This window comes from Pinus tabuliformis, chromosome 1_1 (genome assembly GCF_031772625.1).
Source record: "Pinus tabuliformis cultivar Carrire ecotype Pingquan chromosome 1_1, CPIR1, whole genome shotgun sequence".
Classification (NCBI taxonomy): Eukaryota; Viridiplantae; Streptophyta; class Pinopsida; order Pinales; family Pinaceae; genus Pinus; species Pinus tabuliformis.
The window spans coordinates 625,598,045-625,618,742 of record NC_142297.1 but is presented as its reverse complement, the minus strand read 5'-3'; the positions used below and the strand labels follow the sequence as shown (position 1 = coordinate 625,618,742).

Below are 20,698 nucleotides of genomic sequence, written 5' to 3'. Positions count from 1 at the left end.
ATTCTCAAAATTGTTGAGGTTGAGTTCGATGAAGCACCAGGGGCTAAGTTCGTGTGTATCAGTGGCCATGTTTGCTGAATTTTGTTAAGACCGAATGCAGTCAATTCACTGAGCTGAATTGCCATTGTTGTAGCTGATCGATCAAGGCAAAAGGGGCTGAGACATTGAATGTGAATTTGCTATTCCGGGAGCAGAACAAGGGAAATCAGGGTTGCCAGAACAAGTTAACTCGTGGGGGTCAATTTGCCCTAATTTAGAGGGATGAATTGCCTTTGGAGGACAAGCCAAATTGTGTCCCAGTGAATAACTCCAACAGGAGGCCGAGTTCCACACTCAAGGAGGTTGAACTGGGGTTTTACCTCTGGCCACATCACCAATTGACAAAAATCGATTTCTCCATTCTTTTGAGAGGCCGAATCAGCAGCACTTGAGGAGGAGGTATTCTGGGAATTCATCAATCAGGTTTTACACGCAAAAATTTTATGTTAATTTTCTCCAGGAATTCCATCAATAAAATATTACCAGAGTTGCAGCAGTTTCTCTGATTTCTGGGTTTGCATGTTTAATTATTTGCTGTTGATTTCCGTGGTGTAAATTTGAGTAGATTTATGGTGTTTTAAGTAAAAAAAAATGTCCATAAAGTTCCTGAAACAAAACCCTTGAAATTTAACAAAATAATAATATGGGTTATTACACATTCACACAATTTCTTTCTTTCTTTCTTTCATACTGTATGTACATATCTACAAATCTACCAAATGATTTTGAGAATAGGAGATATGACTAGAAGAAAATAGTTTCTTTCGCATAAAAGCTAAAGGGAATGGATTTTCTTTTACATGACCTAATGGAAATGAGGAAGCAGAAATGTTTCTTAAGAATGGATTAATGACAGTGGTACATCCCTCATCTCAACTCTTGAGTCAGTTGATCAAACGTTGAGACTAAGCTTTATTAGCAAGAATGATAATTTGACATGGTCATGATTAGTCAAATTAATATAATGGTCACTTGAGAGTTTACTTGTGTGAGCAAGGTGTGTTTAAGACTTAAACTCGGGTAGAGTATTGAGTCCCAGGAAATGGTTTCCACATAAATTTTGACGTGCCATGTAGAGGAATCAATTATGTAAGGTTTTATAATGCATAAGAGATGTCAGAATATGTCATATGCAGCAAATGTAAGGAATATGTAGTACAGGGATACCATGAACACTTGGCATGGAGGAATCCCGCCAAAGTTAACAAAATGGTGGAGATACCACATACTCGTGGGTTGTATAAATACTTGTATCCATGTCCCTCTTGTATAGAAATTCACTTAATGGAACAGAGTTAAAATTTCTCCTATTTCTCCTTCCTTGCAGTGTATCATGATATGGGCACTATTTTTCCAACATTTGGTATCAACGCCATGTGAGCTTGTGAGCATGAAAAAAGAACCATGTTAACATGAGAACGTCTTAAATGACAGCTAGAGTTTGGGACTTATGGCAGAGAAGTCCATCCAATTTGAACATTAGAGATAGAGAGAATTTTACCACTGTTGCCCTGTGAGAATGACTATATCGTTTATTCTGGAAGACAGTATAAGTGTGTGTAGCTTGCTTTGTCGAGTGTTGTTTATTGACTAGAGATCAACATTGTCAAAAAAGAGGCAACATATAGCTTATTTTGTGATCTAGCAGCACGTAGAGTTTTTGATTATGGCAGCAGAGGCAGCTTGAGAGGGTGACATATGGTTTTATTGTGCACGTGTAATGTTTGCATGCTCATTTCTCTATTTTGTTTCTATGTACCCTGCTTTTTAGGAGTGCCAATTGGTACTTTTGCCACAACTTGTTAATACAAGGTTGAAATTAGAAGCCATTTATTGTGTTGGATGGATTATTCAAAAGGCTTTCCAATGACTGGCTAGATGGCAACCTCTCCTAGCAATCTGCAGGTGTAGCTTCTATCTAAACTTACGGTATGGTAATTGGAATTAGTTTCCAAGGTAGCTGGTATTATTTCTCCCTAATTAATATATGACATTGGTCAAGAGAAGCTTGCAAATAGATGTACTTAGTCAATTATTGTCCTAATGGAGTTCTTAAAGTTAAAACCCAGATTAGATCGCTAAGACAAAAATATCAGAAAATAGGGTGTTATACTTTAATATAAAAGACAATTGTACTTAGTCAATTATTGTCCTAATGGAGTTCTTAAAGTTAAAACCCAGATTAGATGGCTAAGACAAAAATATCAGAAAATAGGGTGTTATACTTTAATATAAAAGACAATTGCATTCGCTTTATATAAAGTTGGGACATCTTGATTTTGGAAGCTGGAGAACTATTTAGTCCCCGTGAAGTTTTATGTTTGTCTTGAGAACAAGGCATTGTATTTAAGACTCATAAAATCCAAGGAATTTGTATGGAATCACATAGTTGTTGCAGGCCAATGGATAACAAGAAATTAGATGGAGCCACACACATTTAATACTACAATGAACCATAAATGCTTGGACACAATGCACTAGGGGTCCACGGAAAGGTTTTGAATTCTCTATTAATCCAGGAATGAGCCCAGGAGGATGCTCATACATGAAACTTCAAAGCAACATTATGTTTATGCTAGCCAATGCAAGGGATAAATTCAAGAACACGGCAAAGGCTAATGCATTTGTCAGGACAAGGTGGCAAGACACGTGTTTGCTATCATGAGAAGAGGGTCAGAGGAAAGTAGGGCTAGTCAGATCTTGCAACAAGTAGCATGCATTCAAGGGAATATAAAAGACACTTGGAGTTGTATTATAGCAGTCTGCAACAAAAGTGATTGCAAGGAATCAACAAATGTTCAATATGGGAGGGTGTTAGGAATAATGATCATTTGACATCATCATGGTTGGTCACTTTCAAGCTTATTTGTGTGACCAAGCTGTGTTTAAATCCTTCGTAGATTAGTGAATCCTCGGTGATGGGATCTCCATGATATTGATATGCCATGTAGAGGAATGAATTAGGTGATATGTCATAATGTGTATGAGATGTCAAACAATAAGTCATATGTAAAAGGTGCAACAAATATGTCATATGTAAGACGTGTAAGGAATACGTCACAAGGCTTATTCCATAAACACTTGCAATGGAAGAATCCCACCAAAGATAGCAAATTGGAGATCTCAAAGACTAATGGGTAGTATAAATACCTGTATTTATAAGCCTCTTATATGGCAATTGATTTTGGAAGAGTGCATACATGGCTAAGGTTTCTCTCATTTCACCTTCCTCATGGAATGTTGTAATATGGACACCAACACGACAACAAACATCATGATTTTTATTGTTGAATATTATAGGTTGAACAAGGACTTCCACAAAAGTTCAGCGAGAATGTGTGAGTAGTTCAAGATATTATTGAAAAGTATTTATATTTTGTAATTCATTTTAGTTAAAAAAAAAAGGGGCGAAAGCCTTGTATTTAGTCGTTAAGTCTAAAAAAGTGTATCTCATGTATGCATGACTACAGACTACGAGTAAACTCAAAAATAAATTACGGTTTTGGTCTCAACTAAAATATCAAGATAAGTCAAGATAGAGATTTACACAAAGAGATAAACAGTTGTGAAAGTTGAGTGAAGGAGAGAGAGAGAAGGTAACTAGGAAAGAGACAGTTCCAGGCAGCATGCAATCCTGTATGGTTCCATACAACCACGTGGAACAGTTCGGTACAATCATATTGACCAGTTTGTATAGTCATATGGGCAAGTTTGTACAATCATATGGATAGAATGTACATGTGTCCGTACCCATGTTGCACGAAGCGGGGACGCCGAAGCATCATTTTCCAAAAATCTAGGAAGCAAGCGTCTGCTATATATATATATATATATATATATATATATATATATATTTATTTATATTTTTTTGCATTTATACTCAAAACAAACATCCCAAATACAAAATTAGTTGTAGAAGACATGAAAACATGCATATTTTTGCATAAATCAAGATAGATATAACATCCATTGTACATTAATGATTAATTATTCGAGCATCAACCATTTAGATGCATCAACCATCTAGAATCTAGATTCTTCTCCTCTTGTCTAGCATTTGCCTCTACCTCGATTGTCTAGGGATATTAGTCAACATTGCCCAATTTTGATCAAACTACCTAATTCAAGACTTAAAATATGGTAGAAAAAGCTTAACATGCTTGATCGATGATTTTGACTTGATTGAAAGGTAATTTTTTGCTAAGGGCGTGCCGCGTGACAAAGGAGTTCAACAATTAACAGCACCAACACTAGGGTACATATAGGGCTTGGTGCTCTTGATTAAATGCTAATCGCATACCTTCATACTTGATATAATCTAATGAAATGCCACAATCCCATTGATCTTGAATTCTTGAAAACTGTTAAGTCTGCTGAATTTTGAATAGGATATGAAATTCTATTTTCTCCATATGAAGTCCAATGAGGCTGGAACCACTCTCAAACATCCTGAGTCATTTCATGGTAATGTTAAAAATTTAAGTAAAAGGATGAAAATGAAAAATAAAGGAGAATGTCACTTTTACTTTAAGAATTTAACATTACCATGAGGGAGCATCTGCTATATTTATATTTTTTTTTATTTTTTTTTTTGCCTTCATTCCTCACCCTAACCCAAGGTGGACCCACCCCAACAAGCAAACTCACCTAAAATTAATTTGAAAAAAAAAAGATTTTCTAAACGCTTTTCCTTAATCATATGGAAGCGTACGCTTCGCCCTCCGAAGTGCCATGCTTCGTACTGCCGAAGTGTCGTACAAAGCGCACTTCCAAGCCACGGTTCGGAAAATTCCAGGAAGCGGCAAAATCAGGCCGCCGAACCTTCCTAAACGCTTCCGCACGGGACACGCTTCCGAGCTTGGAACCAGGGGGGACGCTTCGTGCAACATTGGTCCGTACACGAGACCGTTCTCCTAGGCGGATTGATCCACTCACATCAATGTGATTTTGATAACCATGTAGTGTTGTTTTTTACTGGGAAGCTTGTGGAGGTTTTCTTGTAAGTTTTTCGAAGGAATGAAAATTTGATTTTGAAGGAGTAATTACCAGTGTATGTGTGAAATTGATTTTATGCTTCTTCTATTTAAATCCTAGCAATTGTATGATTGATAATATGGTTTGTATTTCATTTCAGCAATATAACTGTTTAATTGAGATCATAAGGACATTAGTCACCTAGGTTTGGAATTTACACATGATATCAGAGCTCTCTCATTGAGATTCTTAGGGATTTGCAGTAGTGAATTGATTGCAAGGAAGGACGAGCAGTTAAAGATTTTGAACTAATTTTCAAGTTTGGAATTTGTGCAATAGGTGTTGTTGCCTCAAAATCTAGCAGGTCTCGTGAGAGGCCTCACAAAACAAAAGTCAGACTAAGACACAACAATGAGGTGAATGCCACTGTCACTTCAGAACTCCACCTCCTGCTCTTTAGTGGAATTTAGGTCACCTAAATGGTATTTTAGGTCAAAAGGTAAAGGTGACACTTTGATAGGCTTAACCAAAGTACTCAGATTAAGAACAAGGCACAATTCTTTGTGATAAGAAATAGCGTACCTATGAGAGACTTGTATAGCCTAGGGTTTTTTATATATGATTCAACAAGGGCACAATTAGGTATATAAGAAGAACGAAAAGGTTTGCTTGAAAGATATGATCAACAACAAGAGCAACAAAAATTCAAATGACCCTAATTTGAAGCCTCACTGCAGAATTAGGGGTTTTCAAGCCTTAGAATTGCTTAGGGTTGATGATATCAGCGCTATGGAAGCACTTTTAACCATACAAAATGCTATATTTTAATGTTTTGAGGCCAAACAAGGTGAAATGACTTCAATCAGCTCAACAGTCGAGCCCTAATTCAATTCTACCTAAAACCCTAGCTCTAGCAACTTGCCTTGACGGGTCAAAATTATAGGAGAGGTAGAGAAAGACGAAGTTTTATGAGCTTTGATCACCAAGTGTTATATTTCCTTAAAACCCAATAAACTAATTTGCAATTTTCCAGAAACACAAATAAATTGATATTTTGGAAACTTAAATCACAAACACATTGATTTTTCTAACTTAGTATGCATAGCAGAAAATAAACCAGAAGACAAACACATCAACCATAGAACACAAGATCTACCCGGGAAACCCCAACTCTGGAGAAAACCTACAATGTTGTGTATTTTATTATTCTTCTGTGGTAAAATATTTTCTTCTAAGAATTACAACAAGGGAGAAACTTCCCAGTTTATCACAGAAATACAACTGATCAATCCTCCAAGATAAATCAATCTGATCATTGCCTCCTCTATTTGCCAAAAGGCTGCGTGAATTTGCTTGTCTACTCACACGCGCGAGTGCAAATTTTGTCCTCCAACGCACACATGCAAACTAGAGCTACGCAATTGATCTTGAGGCTAAGGCAATTCAACCTTTACTTTATCTGAATCTCTCCTGGAAGTTGAACCTCTGCGAACTGTTGAACTCTCGACTCTTCCTTCGCTACGCTCTCACACCTACTTGTGCTCAACTGACTTGCCACTAACTCACTCTATCTCCTCTTATAATTTCGATCTCAACCTTAATCTCCTTCTCAATGGCTGACATTAAAATGTGATCAACACGTGAGATAAAACCATAAGTTAACTTAGGATTTTTAAATTTTCCTAAGTCCAACTTTAGGAAATATTTAAATAAATTAATATTCTGCTAACTGGTAGCCTTATGTGTTCTTCTGCTAGTCTTAGCACTTAGACAAGCAGAAAACTTCTTCTCTACTCCAATCAACATGCCCTCTTAGGGAGGAAGGTGTTCTACACCACACCCATTTTTTCTCTGAGATAAACAAATTTGGTCCCTTGCAAAGCCTTAGTCAAAATGCTTGTTGTCTGCTCCTCTCTTGGTATGTATTGGAGTGTAACAGTACCTTTCTAAATGATATCCCTGATGTGATGATAAAATATGTCAATGTGCTTGGAGCGATCATGAAACACTGGATTTTCAGAGAGCTTGATGCAACTCTGATTGTCACAGTGTATCATTGTAGGCTCCAACTCTGTCCTGAACAAGCCCACGAGAAGCTTCCTCAACCAAATAGCTTCGCACCCTGCCAAACTAGCAGCCATGTACTCGGCCTCGGCTGAACTCAATGCGATTGATCTTTGCTTCTTATTGAACCAAGAAATAGTTGTTAATCCAACACTAAATGCACATCCCGATGTGCTCTTCCTGTCTGTGGAGATCCCTACTCAATCTACATCAGTGAAGCCCTCAAGCCTCAACTCATCACTCTATCTATACCATAATCCATGCTCTATTGTCCCCCTGAGATATCTCAACAGATGCATTGTACCAACCCATTGTGCTCTAGTCAGCTCAATCAAAAACTGGCTCAAAGAGTTGACTACGAAACATATATCTAGTCATTTGTTCACCAAATACATCAATGACCCAATCATTTGTTGGTAAAGTGCGGGATCTACTCATTCCAATTTGGATGTATCCACCTTCCTCCAGTTTGTGATTAGAGGCATAGTCATGGGCCTGCAATCCTGCATGTGAAATATCCTCAAAATCTGCAAAGCATACTTGCCCTGTCCCATGAATATCTCTCCATCACCTTGCCAAACCTCAAGCCCAAGGAAATAGTGCATCAACCCCATATCCTTCATCTCAAACTTCCCTGCAAGATCTCTCTTGCACTCTTGGATGAGCTTGTCTGCACCTATTAAAATCAGATCATCCACATATAGCACCAAAATAAGAAGCTCACCTCCAACAGCATTGTAAAAGAGGTCGGGTTTTGCTTCACTCTTGGTGAATCCCAATCCCTGAAGGTAACTATCTATCTGAGCATACCATGCCCGTTGAACCTGCTTGAGCCCATATAAAGCTCTCTTGAGTCTGCATATGTGTGTATCTTTGCTACATGTCTCAAACCCCTCCAGTTGCTTAATGTAAAACTCCTCAACAATCCCATTGAGGAAGGTTGTCTTCACGTCCATCTAGTGGATCTTCCACCCCATTTGTGCTACAATAGCTGCAACCACCCTGACAGACGAATACCTGGCAACTAGGGCAAAGGTCTCATCATAGTCAACTCAAGAACCCCTTTGCCACGAATCTCGCCTTGTACTTCTCGATACTCCCATCAGCTCCATGCTTGATCTTGTAGACCCAACGAGAGCCTACCACAAATTTTCCCTCTAGCCTTGGCACCACCTCCCAGACATCGTTCTTCATCATGGAGGCATACTCCTCCACCATGGCATCTCTCCACACATGCTGAGTGGTTGCCTCTTGATAGCTAGAAGGCTTAGCATCTCTATCAACACGGTCATAAGTGTCGTGTATCCTGTGTACCTTTGTGCTTGTCTACATTGTCAAACTAAAGTACGTAGAGCACCAATTTGCAACTATGCTTCCTAAATCAATTGATCTGCCCATCTCACTCTCCTCACTATGCTGGGAGTCATTGCCCAAGTGGGCTCCACTCACTTTTCCATCTGCATGTCTTTCTCATCCTCATCCTACCCACGCATAATTGTGGTCTGAGGTATTCGCTGAGCTTCCTGCTTTGGAGCCTGTTGCTCCTCCTCCTGCACAGTAGCCTGCTCATGCCAAGGACTTTCTCAAAGCCCTATCCTCCTCAAACTCTACATCTCTCCTAACGATTGTCTTCTTGTGTTCTAGAATGTACACCCTGTACGCCTTGGATGTGTCGCTATAACCCACAAAGATGTTCTTCTCAATTGTGGGCTCCAGCTTCTTCCTTTTCTCCTCGGGTACATGGCAATATACAAGGCTACTGAATATGCGAAAAATGAGACACATCCAGTTTCTTCCCTATAAACGCCTCCTTTGGTGTAACTCACCCCAACACTCTGTGTAGGCTTTGATTCTGCAAGAATACTGTCGTATTTACTATTGCATGCCTCAACCCAAAGGAACTTGGCAACCACTGATCATGCAACATGGCTTTGGTCACTCCAACTATGGTTCTGTTCTTGCACTCTGCCACCCCATTCTGCTGAGGATTATATGGTGTGGTCAACTCCCTCCTAATGCCCTCCTTGGCACACAACTCCTTAAATGCGTTCGAGTTGTACTCCTCACCATTGTCTGACCTCGCTTCTTTGATCTTCATGCCAATCTGGTTCTCAACCAATGCCTTAAACTCTAGAAATTCTAGAAGACCTCATGCTTCTTCTTCATGAAAAATATTCAGGTCTTCCTCGAGTGATCATCTATAAAGGTAACATAGTACTTGTACCCACTAAGGGAAACTGTAGAGAAAGGACTACATACATTTGAATGAACAAGGTCCAAGATACCCTTGGCCCTGTTATCTTTGCTAGGAAAATATGACTCGGTATATTGGCCAAGTGTACAACCCTTAATGTTGATCCATACTGCAGTGTGGCAGCCCTGTTATTATCTCCTTAAGAATCTCCAGTCTTCCATGGTACAAATGCCCCATGTGCCTATGCCACAACTCTCCAAGTTCGTTGCCTAAGTCTCACGACCACCTTTGCTAGTCAGTGTTGTGGCTATCTCCCAACCATTGTCTGATCTCAACGCTTTGATATTCCTGCCAATCTGGTTCTCAACCAATGCCTTAAAGTCCAAGAAATTCTAGAAGGCCTCATCCTTCTTCTTCATGAAAAATATCCAAGTCTTCTTCGAGTGATCATCTATAAAGGTGACATAGTACTTGTACCCACTAAGGAAAATATGACTTGGTATATTGGCCAAGTGTACAACCCTTAATGATGATCCATATTGTAGTGTGGCGGCCCTGTTGTTATCTCCTTAACAATCTTCAGTGTTCCATGGTACAAATATCCCATGCGCCTATGCCACAACTCTCCAAGTTCGTTGCCTAAGTCTCAAGGCCACCTTTGCTAGTCAATGTTGTGGCTATCTCAAACTGTAATTTGTATAGGCTCTTGTGCCTAACCCTGATCTGCTTCAACACCTTGGAGTCTGAGTGTTTTATAAAAACCCTTCCCTGTCTGAAGGTCACCTCGTAACCCCTGTTTTCCAAAGTTGAGACTAAGATAAGGGAGTCCCGTACGCAAAGAACATCTCTGAGATATAAAGGGTTTCCAAACTCCCTCTCAAAATGAACTGTACCAATACCCTTGACCCAGTGCTTCACATCATCTTCCATCTCGATATCAAACTGCATGTCCTTCTCTAACATTGTGTTGAAATACTTCTTGTTTCCTGTCATATGACAAGACGCACCACTATCCACATACCATAAACTAGTGGCCATTGAACTTGCCATACAGGCAATGAGTGAGAACTCCTTCTCAAAATGATAGGAAAACTCATTTATCTTTACAAAGGTTGCTACTTGGTCCTTCTTGGACCCTTTCTTCTTGTTAGGGCATTTAATAATGTAATGCCCAAACTAACGGCATGAAAAACACTAAATCTAGTTGAGATCATTTTTCTTCTTCTCTCCCTTAGAACTTAGCTCACCACCACCACTTCTCTATTTACCCTGGACTTGGTCGCTTCACTGGCTAGAGTGAAATTTTCTTCATCTTCCTCGCTTTTAACACAAGATCCAGCTTGAGCTTGTCTACGAATCTCCTCTTGGACGCAATCACCCCACAACCTCTCCCAATCTGGAAAGTGTTCTCGAGCACATATTCCATCTGTGAAGGCTTGCCACGACTTGGTGAAACCCAATAGAGAAAAATTCACCAGATCCCTATCTGGAACTGTCTCACCCACACCAGCCAACTCTTCCTTTACTTTGGAAAACTTGGTGAGGTAAGAAACCATCGAATCTAATTTGGACATTTTAATGCTCCTAAGCTTGTCCTTCAGCACCAGCTTTCTGGCCTCGCTCGAACCTTGATAGAGACCAATGATGGCAGTCCACATTTCTTTGGCTTTCTTCTTCCCAATCAGGTGAGGGATAATGTGGTCTTTGACTCCCTCCAAGATAATCCTTCTTGCCTTGGCATCCATCTTGTTGTGTTGAGCCAACTACTGAGGATCTGTGGGTGCGACTGGGGCATTATCAACAAAATCCCAAACCCCTTGTTCCTCCAACACCATTGTTATCCTTTCACACCACGAACAGAAGTTGGACACACCGTCCATTATGTATTCATCTAAGACCCTGATATGCCATACTACCAAATTGAATTGTTGAATACAAATCACACTGGTAAAATCAATGTGAACTCTAATAGCCAGATCGATCTGATAACTTACTCCCTCTAAATCACAGAAATTGCTCCTAAATATAAAATTTGTGCTTGGTCTTCAATCAAAGACTGTGCTCTAATGTAGAAGTGAAGTCGGGAGAGCAATGAGAACTGGGATTGTAATCTGCCTCCTTTTGATGAACTGATGAAGTTATTTTGACCAACCAACAAAAAAAGACTACGCTCTGATGCCATGTCAAATTTCCTTAAAACCTAGTAAGTTGATTTGCAATTTTCTCTATGTAAAAACCCAAAAACACAATTAAATGATATTTTGGAAACTTAAATCACAAATAAACTGAGTTTTGTAACTTGATATGCACAGTTAAATATAAATCAAAAGACAAACACATCAACCATAGAACACAAGATATACCCAGGAAACCCCAACTCCAGGGAAAACCTACAATGTTGTTTGTATTTTATTATTCTTCTGCAGCAAAAAAATTTCTTCTGAGAATTACAACAAGGAAGAAATTTCCTAGTTTATCACGGAAATACAACTGATCAATCTTCCAAGATAAATCGATCTGAACATTGCTTCCTCTATCTACCAAAAGGTCGCACAAATTTGCATGTCTGCTTGCATGTGCAACCGCAAATTCTCTCCTCCAGCACATGTGCAAACTGGATTTGCGCAAGTTATCTTGGGGCTAAGTTAATTTGCCCTTTACTTGATCCGAATCTCTCCTGGAAGCTGAACCTTTGTGAATTGTTGAAATCTTGGCTCTTCTTTCATTGCACTCTCACACTTGCTTGTGCTTAACTGACTTGCCACTAACTCGTTCTATCTCCTCTTATAATTTAGATCTCAAGCCTAATCTCCTTCTCAACGGCTAAGATTAAATCATAAACTTGTGAAATATTTAACTATTGTCGCAACTAGAAATTATTCTTCTAATTGTAAATTAATTAGCAGTTTATTTGCGACAGTAAACAACAAATAATTCACAACTGCAATTTTCACCAAAATAAAATACTGCGGAAGATAAACTGGAAACTGAGAAAATACTCGCACACACACAAAATATAACACCGTTATTTTTGGACAAAAGTCCCCGGAAAACCCAATGTGGGAAAATCGGTGCAATAGCTAAGGGTTTTTATTATTAAGCAATAGTGAGAAATTTTGAGTACAACTGGATGTCGAAATCTAGCAATCCTACAGAGAAAAATACTAGCAAAAATATTATGAGGAATTTTCCTCACCCCACAAGCAATTCAGGCTCTAACTGCCAGCTCCAAGTGAGTCGTCCAAACTAGTATGCGTCACCTCTACGTAGCCTGCCAAACGCACTACCTGGAACAATTGCTACTCAAGTCGTCTTGTCTGCTGCCGACTGAGAAATTCTCTCTGACACTCTAGAACTGAAAACGAGCTTCTCTCCAGCAAAATCGAATTTCCCTCTAGAGGCTACTGCGCAACCCTTGCGTCTGCCTCTCTGCAAGCTACTCTCTGAAATTGGAAGACTTCCTCTGGACTCACTGTCTCTGCCCCTCTATCTCTGCTTCCCCTCTCTAGCTCGAACTCTTCCGGCAGAATGTTGTTGCTCTCTGGAAAGTTGAACTGCCCAAGGAAATCGATCTCAAGTGTGTTCCTCCATTTACCTATTTACCTCTTCACATAACCTCCAGTTGGGACTCCAACAACCAAGATTAAAACTTAATCAATGGTTGAGATCATTTCCTAGTCGATCCGTGTGAGTTTCTAGAAAAATCTCACCTTCCTCAATTAATTGTTGTTAATTAATCATTTTCCCTAAGTTAGACTTAAGAAAAATTTAATTACTGATTAATTAACTTAATTAAGGCATTTTTAGGTGGATTTTCCTTGAAACTTTTCTGGGTTCTAGAGTCTTTAGTGTTTCTTAGCCTCTCTAATAACTTTCGAGACTAGAACACCATCCGATGCTACAAAAACTAACACTCCCTCTTAGCGAGGAAGGTGTTCTAGTGTCATACTACTACAACACCCTGTCTCTGCATCACCCTCTATACGTTGTTGATGTCTGGCCACTGTGACTGCCTGCCACTGCCCACCAACCACTACGCAACTCTAATGTTGCATCTGTGTTGCTACTGACACTGTTATACTGCTGCCAACTCTGCATCTGCACTGCAACTCCCTCTCAATTGTTGTTGTTGCTACTGCAACTACTGCAACTGAGAAGCATCCAAAATACTGAATCAATTGTGTCTTTGTGCTGCAACTATCTCCTGAGTATCTGACTGCTACTAGCCTCTACACTATCCACTGAGAAATTTGCATTGTTGTTGACTTTGCACTGAGCCTCCTACTTTGTTGTCAACACTGCTCTGCGCTCCTCAGTATCTGACTGCCTCGTGAATACTGTGGGCCCCTATAGCAATGTAACGATCCATGAGGAAACACCAACCGACGTTCACCTCAATGGACCCTTCCCAAACCTTTGCGCAACTTTGGGACTATAGCTCCATATCGCCCCACCTCACTCCTGGAGGTATAGCTGCAAACATGGTGAAGTCTTCCTCCAACCTAGAGGACAATTTGTCTGAAAGTGCAGATGTTGTCGCCTGGTACTACTTCCCCTGCTTGTCCTTCTTCCTTTGAGGACACTAAGTACTATAGTGGCCGAACTCGCCACACCTGAAGCACTTAACCTTAGATAGGTCCTTCTTTTTCTTCTTAACCCCTTGTGAACCATGTCCCTAACTGGCACCCTTTGATGCAAGGGCCACATTATCTTCCTCCTCACCTTTCGATCCCTTATTGTTGCTTCGCTGATGGAGATCTTCACTAGTGCTTACTTCAACTCCCCCTGCTATAGGTCTGACCACATCCTGTCCCACCAAGGTAGAGTATCCATCCTAAGATGCTTTGGACGAAGATCTCCCAATCCCCTAAAACATTGTTCAGTGCCAAACACACCAACCTCTTGAGGGGCTTCCCCAATGGCTGCAAGTTGATCCTGGATTTCCTAAATTCTAGTGAGAAAGGGATCAATGCCTTCACCCTTACACATCTTGATGTTTCTTAGCTTCTCTTTCAAGAATATCTTTCATTGCTCGAAAGGATTCTGGTAAATTTGTGCGAGAACATCCCACATCTCCTTGGCCATATTCTTAGTCGATATACGCGAGACTATATGGTCCCAAACTCCATCCAAGATCATTCGTTCGTCTTAGCCATCTCCTTCTTGAATTCCTTCAGATGATCTGCATCAATAGGTTCTGCCACAACGTTCTCCACACAGGGCTTTAGGCCAAATTCATCTAGCAAGAATAACATCCTGGCCTTCTAGATGACGTAGTTGGAGGCTCCCTCCAACCTATCCTGATACTTAATCCTGGTTGTGGCCATCTTTGCAGAAACTCAAAACTGGGATGGAAATCTCCCTCTTTCTCCTACTCGGTTGTTGATTCTGCTATTCACACTCCCTTCTAGAGTGAGAAAATCTGCTTGCAACTACTACTGACTACAATTGGAAATTTGGATTTCTAAACTAGAAACCCTCTGAGAGAAATTCCCTCTATGTGTGCACTTTCTCTTCCACCCGGCGTTGATTCTGCTCTAGCAACTGCTGCAAAACCCTTTTGCACCCATACAAAGAATCTTATCGACTTCACTATTGTCGGATGGAAATGCTAATGGGATTTGCGAATTTTTCCTACCACCTGCACTGGAAATAATCGAACCCTCTACCCAGCAGTTCAAACTGCCTATCCAGTCTCTGCGCAAATCTGAAATCGAACTACCAGACTCCCTCTGAATCTGGATGATTTCTTCCTTCGACTTTTGAGCTCTCTGTCTAATCAAATTTGCTCTGATACCATGTGAAATTTTTAAAGATTGCAGCAACTGGAAATTATTCTTCTAACTGTAAATTAATTAGCCGTTTATTTGCTACGGCAAACAACAAATAATTCACAACTGCAATTATCACCAAAATAAAATATCGCGGAAGATAAACTAGAAACCAAATAAATATTGGCACACACACACACAAAATATAACACTTATTTTTGGACAAAAGTCCCCGGAAAACCCAATGTGGGAAAATCAGTGCAGCAGCTGACGGTTTTTATTATAAAGCAGCAGTGACAAATTTTGAGTACAACTAGATGCCGAAATCTGGCAATCCTACAGAGAAAAATATTAGCAAAAATAGTGAGGAATTTTCCTCACCCCACAAGCAATCCAAGCTCTAACTACCAGCTCCAAGTGAGTCGTCCAAACTGGCCTGCGCAGACCATGCGTCACCTCTGCATAGCCTCCCAAATGCACTACCTGGAATAACTGCTACTCAAGTGGTCCTGCCTGCTGCTGACTAAGAAATTGTCTCTTGGGCACTCTGGAAAAACTTTTCGGCCTTTGGAATTGCAAATGGGCTTCTCTCCAGCAAGATTGAATTGCCCTCTAGAGGCTACTGCGCAACCCTTGTGTCAGCCTCTTTGTGGATACCTCTGCGTCGCTCCAAGCTCCTCTTTGGAACTGGAAGACTTCCTCCAGACTCGCTGTCTCAACCAACTCTGTCTTTGCTTCTCCTCTCTGGCCCGAACTCTTCTAGCAGAATGTTGTTGCTCTCTAGAAAGTCGAACTGCCCAAGGAAATCGATCTTAAGTGTGTTCCTCCATCTACCCATCGACTTTTTCCTATAACCTCTAGTTGGGACTCCAATGGCAAAAATTAAAACTTAATCAATAGAGATCATTTCCTAGTCGATCCGTGTGAGTTTCTAGAGAAATCTCACCTTCCTCAATTAATTGTTGTTAATTAATCATTTTCCCTAAGTTAGACTTAGGAAAAATTTAATTATTGATTAATTAACTTAATTAAGGCATTTCTAGGTGGATTTTCCTGAAACCTTTTCTAGGTTCTAGAGTCCTAGTGTTTCTTAGCCTCTCTAACAACTGTCGAGACTAGAACACCATTCGATGCTACAAAAAGTTAAAAACTAACAAAGCTAACTTAAGATTTTTAAATTTTAATAGGTCCAACTTTAGGAAATAGTTAAATAAATTAATATTTTGCTAAAGTGGTACTCTTTTGTGTTCTTTTGCTAGGCTTAGCACTTAGAGAAGCAGAGCACTTCTTCTCTACTCCAATCAACTCTCAGATAGATGCCAATGCCTTCTATCTACTTGAGTGATGGAGTCTTAGGGATTTTGACCATGGAAATATCAAACCCTTGAAGGGAGTAAGGGGGAAAACCCTAGGTTTTCACTTGCTAACCCTAACTATCACTTTATGAGGGATAAATTTACTAGAGAAAAGCTCTCTAGGAGGTTCTCTAGGGAGTTCAAGGATACAAAATTAAAGCATGCAAAATTTACCAAGCATTTCATATAAATATAAGCATTTAGACATGGAACATAGAAACCCTAGCAATATTCATTACATGCAATAATCATAAAAGATATTCAACAAAAAGTGCTCACAATATATCCAAGAACAAGCCTTCTTTATCCCAAAATGACATCTCCACAACAAGCACTAGTCTCCAATAGCCAAAAATCCACATAAGATCACATCTCCACAAAGTAGCAAAGTACAAATAGTTAGGCCGAGTTTTCCACAAGTGTTGATGAACAAAATGAGAGTGGTTCATCATCAGGGAAAACTGATGGACTACACTTGATGGTTCAAGATATCAACAAGAAAATTCTCTATGTGATATTTAGAAAATGAATTTCAAATCAATTCTAATCACAAAAGCCTCAGTTTGAAAAATGAGAGAGATGATCCTCTATTTATATGATGTCTACCTCTTTGAATTTCTAACTAAAAGCCTTTACACAACATTGATTTTTGAGTGGACAAAAGTAAAATTGGGTTACAAGCTAAACTAGCTTTACAACAAAATATACCAAGATAAGCCCACATGTGTGAGTTGTAGACCTAAAAAGGTGATGATGTCATGCCCTTTTAGGGCTCCCAATGATCCATCAATGCAAAGATTTGATAAGATGGAGCATCAAGTGCTCAAGAACCGAGTCATGGCTAATAAGGTGGGTAGAGCTCATGCTAAGCTTTTGTCCATGTATTAACTTATGTCACAGCCATCTTTTGCATTTTGATTTTTTTTATTTCTTTCATTATGACCATATCATGCTTTTCCATTCTTTTAGCCACATCAACCTCTAGGGCAACCATTTTCAGCGCTACTCAAGGAAGTGGATAAGAAAGTGCTAAATCCCAATGAACTAATGACAGTTAAACCCGAATAATGGAGATGGTATCAAGGGCTAATAATGTTATATGGAAAGTGTTAAGTATGGTACAAGAGAGAATGAACACACTATTTCAATCCAGGTCTTCCAAGTAGTGCCCCTCCTATAACCCTAAGGCCTTAGGCTGAGTTATCAGGATTCGAATAATGATTCGGATACGTATACAAATCTGCCAATATTTTGAAAAACTAGGATTTAGATACAACGAGGTTTTGATAAGCGCTAACAAATAAATATATTTTTCTAATTTTAAAAAATAAAAATTATAAATTCTGTAATATATATGTTATATTTTTTTTTGTAGGATGTAATACTTTTATGGAATAATTAATATATTAAATTTATGAACTTGGAATAAAGATCATACATCAAATAGTTAATATATTAAAATAATAAACTTATTAGAAACATTAAAAACTAAATGATCAATGCTTAATTTGAAATAGAACATTAACTAGAAACCAACCTAGATCCATCTTAACTCTGGATCTAAAATCTCTTGAGGTGCAAACCTCTTTTGGAGTGAAAAGAGATTTGATCCCTCTCAACGCTTGGTAGATCCAAAGTTAAGATGGATCTAGGTTGGTATTATATAAATTTCACATCTCTATATATAAAAGTATTCTCATTTTTTATTTTATTAAAACCTTGATTTAATCTCTATGGAATATCCACATAATATTTTTAGTAGTAGTAAGGGTAGAGGGTTTAGATATATCTCAAAAGTATAACCTTTTTTCTTTTAGATTTAATTAAAAAAAATGTTACAAAATTAAATTAAAATAAAATATTTATAAAATATTTTGATTGTGAAATGAGTTATGGTTTTTGGGCATGTGGTATTAATAAGCCATGGTATTGTAATAAAGTCTATTTACAATTAATAATATATATGGTAAAGTGGAAGTGAATATCCATGGTTAAAAATCTTATTATATTGTAAATTTATTGTAGATATTAAATTTTTATGTGCTTATTAATTAACTTTAAATATGGTTACAAAATCATTATTAGTCCATGCCTCTAGCAATCAATTTGCCCATTGACCATTATTAGATTAGCATTGACAACTTATAACGTTTAACTTTGAAAAAAAAATATCATTAAAAAGACTAATTTTCAAACATTTGATTGGACTATAATTTGAAGGTCTTATTGTAGCCTTTGCATAATATAATGCCATGTGGATAACTACATCACATATTTTATGTTATAATTTATTGATATGGTTCCAATATTCATGCATGGTTTTTAGACATTTGTGTAGTTATTTTTTAATCTGAAAATAAAATCCTTGAAAATAGTTCATATTCATGTAAATAACATATTTACCATCAATTACTTCCCACCATAGTTTAAGCAAAGTCTTTACGTAAAAAATGGATAGAAATAACATGTAAATAAATAAAATTCAACATATTGAGTCATCATTTATAAAATGTTGACTTACTATCTTTCTTACATTACACCTAAACACATCTCCCCTCTACTGGGTTGTAGAGCGCCTCTCGGCGCAATTACACATTATATATACTATTCTTTTTTAGCCATCAGGGAAATGTAATAGGAGAACACGAGCTCACATTCAATCATGAGCATGTGTGTGAATGTTAAGTTCGATCAAACCAGCTAATGCACAGATGTTTTGAAGTTACTTTGGCAGTTGATTATATTGCGCCAAGGTTTTAAAATTCACCCAAACACCATTGGGATTACTTGTGTCGTTATTTCAATATTCGCATCTACTGAGTAATAGTGCACAATGTGGATCCTAACCGGATCTCCACGGATAAAATGTGGGATCCAAAAATCATTAGGTTCCAAAACATCAAGATTTTAATATTTGCGTTGAGGTTTTAATATTTTCACATACTAAGTAACCATGCACAGTGTGAATCCTTGCTAGATCCCGCAAATATGAAACTGAATCTATGTCTGATGCGAGGGTCTGTGGATCCAATCCCTCGGCCTCACGAATCTGATAATAGCAACCTTAGGGGAGGTGCCACTAGACTAGGTCTAAAGATTAACCCCCCTGTTAAGGTGAGAGAACAAATTTACAGTCAAGATTGGTCAATCATCTGGATCACCACTTTATCCATATTAAATGCCCAAAACATAAAGTAAAAGAACCCAATTGCAAAATGATCAAAGTAGATGTTGAGTGGCAACCCGTCTTCATTCATGAGGAATGTCAGATGGAGAGAGGTGTAATGACTAGTGCAGATGCTGGAGGAACTGGCATATCATCATCATCGAGCAAATTTGTAGGGCTATTGGTTGGTTGGTTGTCCAAAATAGGAGAAAAGGTTTTCTCCTAGGAGGTTACCCATTTTTGTGGCTCCACTTTGAGGACATGTGCTCACCGTAGAGAGCATGATCCATATGCTCGAACAGGGAGTTCATAAGAACTTTAGCAATCCCTGGCCCTACACCCTGTTACTTGCACACTCAAGTCATCTTGCATGGAAGCAAGTGCACTAGGTGTGGATTATAACCCTTGTTTTATATATACAATAAATCCATATAAAAAGGAAAATCTAACTAAATGCAATCTAATCTAAGATGCAACACAACAACATGATAAAATCGATAAGTATGATGCTCGCACGGGATGCAACACAAATACAATGCAACTACTCATATAACATTTGTCAAGTCCTATTAAATAAGGTGACGTGATTCCCTCCTACCAGGGAAGGTAAGAGTTCACCATCTAGCTTAGCAATATAAAAGTACCCAACCCCTACTTTGCCATGGACCTTAACAGTAATTGGATCACCATTGACAAGGACTAAGTCACCCACTTGAAAGTCTTTGCCTTGTCTTTGGACCCATTGCTTCTTTTTGTTTTGAAATGTCGTCTTCTTGGTTTTGTTTACATGTGTTCTTTACTTGGCAGACATTTCCTGAAGGTTCAACCTCTTTTGGCTCAAGGTGTTTTTGCGTGATAAGCATGTCTTTAGCAGGAATGTCAACTTTGGTCTTTCCAACCATCTTGAGGAATGGAAAAGGCTCCATATCTTCCACATGCTCAGGCATGTGTGGCTCCCTATAAAGGATAAATGGTGTTCATCATTGTAGGGATGGTGGCATATGATAAGTCCATCAATAAGTGTCCACCAATTGAAGCACGCCACCTCCTAGATAGGAGCATTCCCTACTAGGCAACTGGCACATCTATGATTACAATGTGCATCACATAGAAATGTCTTTATTAGCAGCCAAAT

General features: G+C 38.7%; 1 protein-coding gene across 1 annotated transcript; it reads right to left on the bottom strand.

Moving 5' to 3' along the window:
* Window positions 1-9,910: 9,910 nt before the first annotated feature.
* On the bottom strand, window positions 9,911-10,321 carry LOC149214868 (uncharacterized). The gene has a single exon (XM_089389531.1). The coding sequence runs from the start codon at window positions 10,319-10,321 to the stop codon at window positions 9,911-9,913; it is 411 nt and encodes a 136-aa protein (XP_089245657.1).
* Window positions 10,322-20,698: the final 10,377 nt, after the last annotated feature.

Excerpts from the sequence above, each read along its gene's own strand:
- LOC149214868 (XM_089389531.1), bottom strand. The coding sequence starts at position 10,321 with ATGGCAAGTTCAATGGCCACTAGTTTATGGTATGTGGATAGTGGTGCG.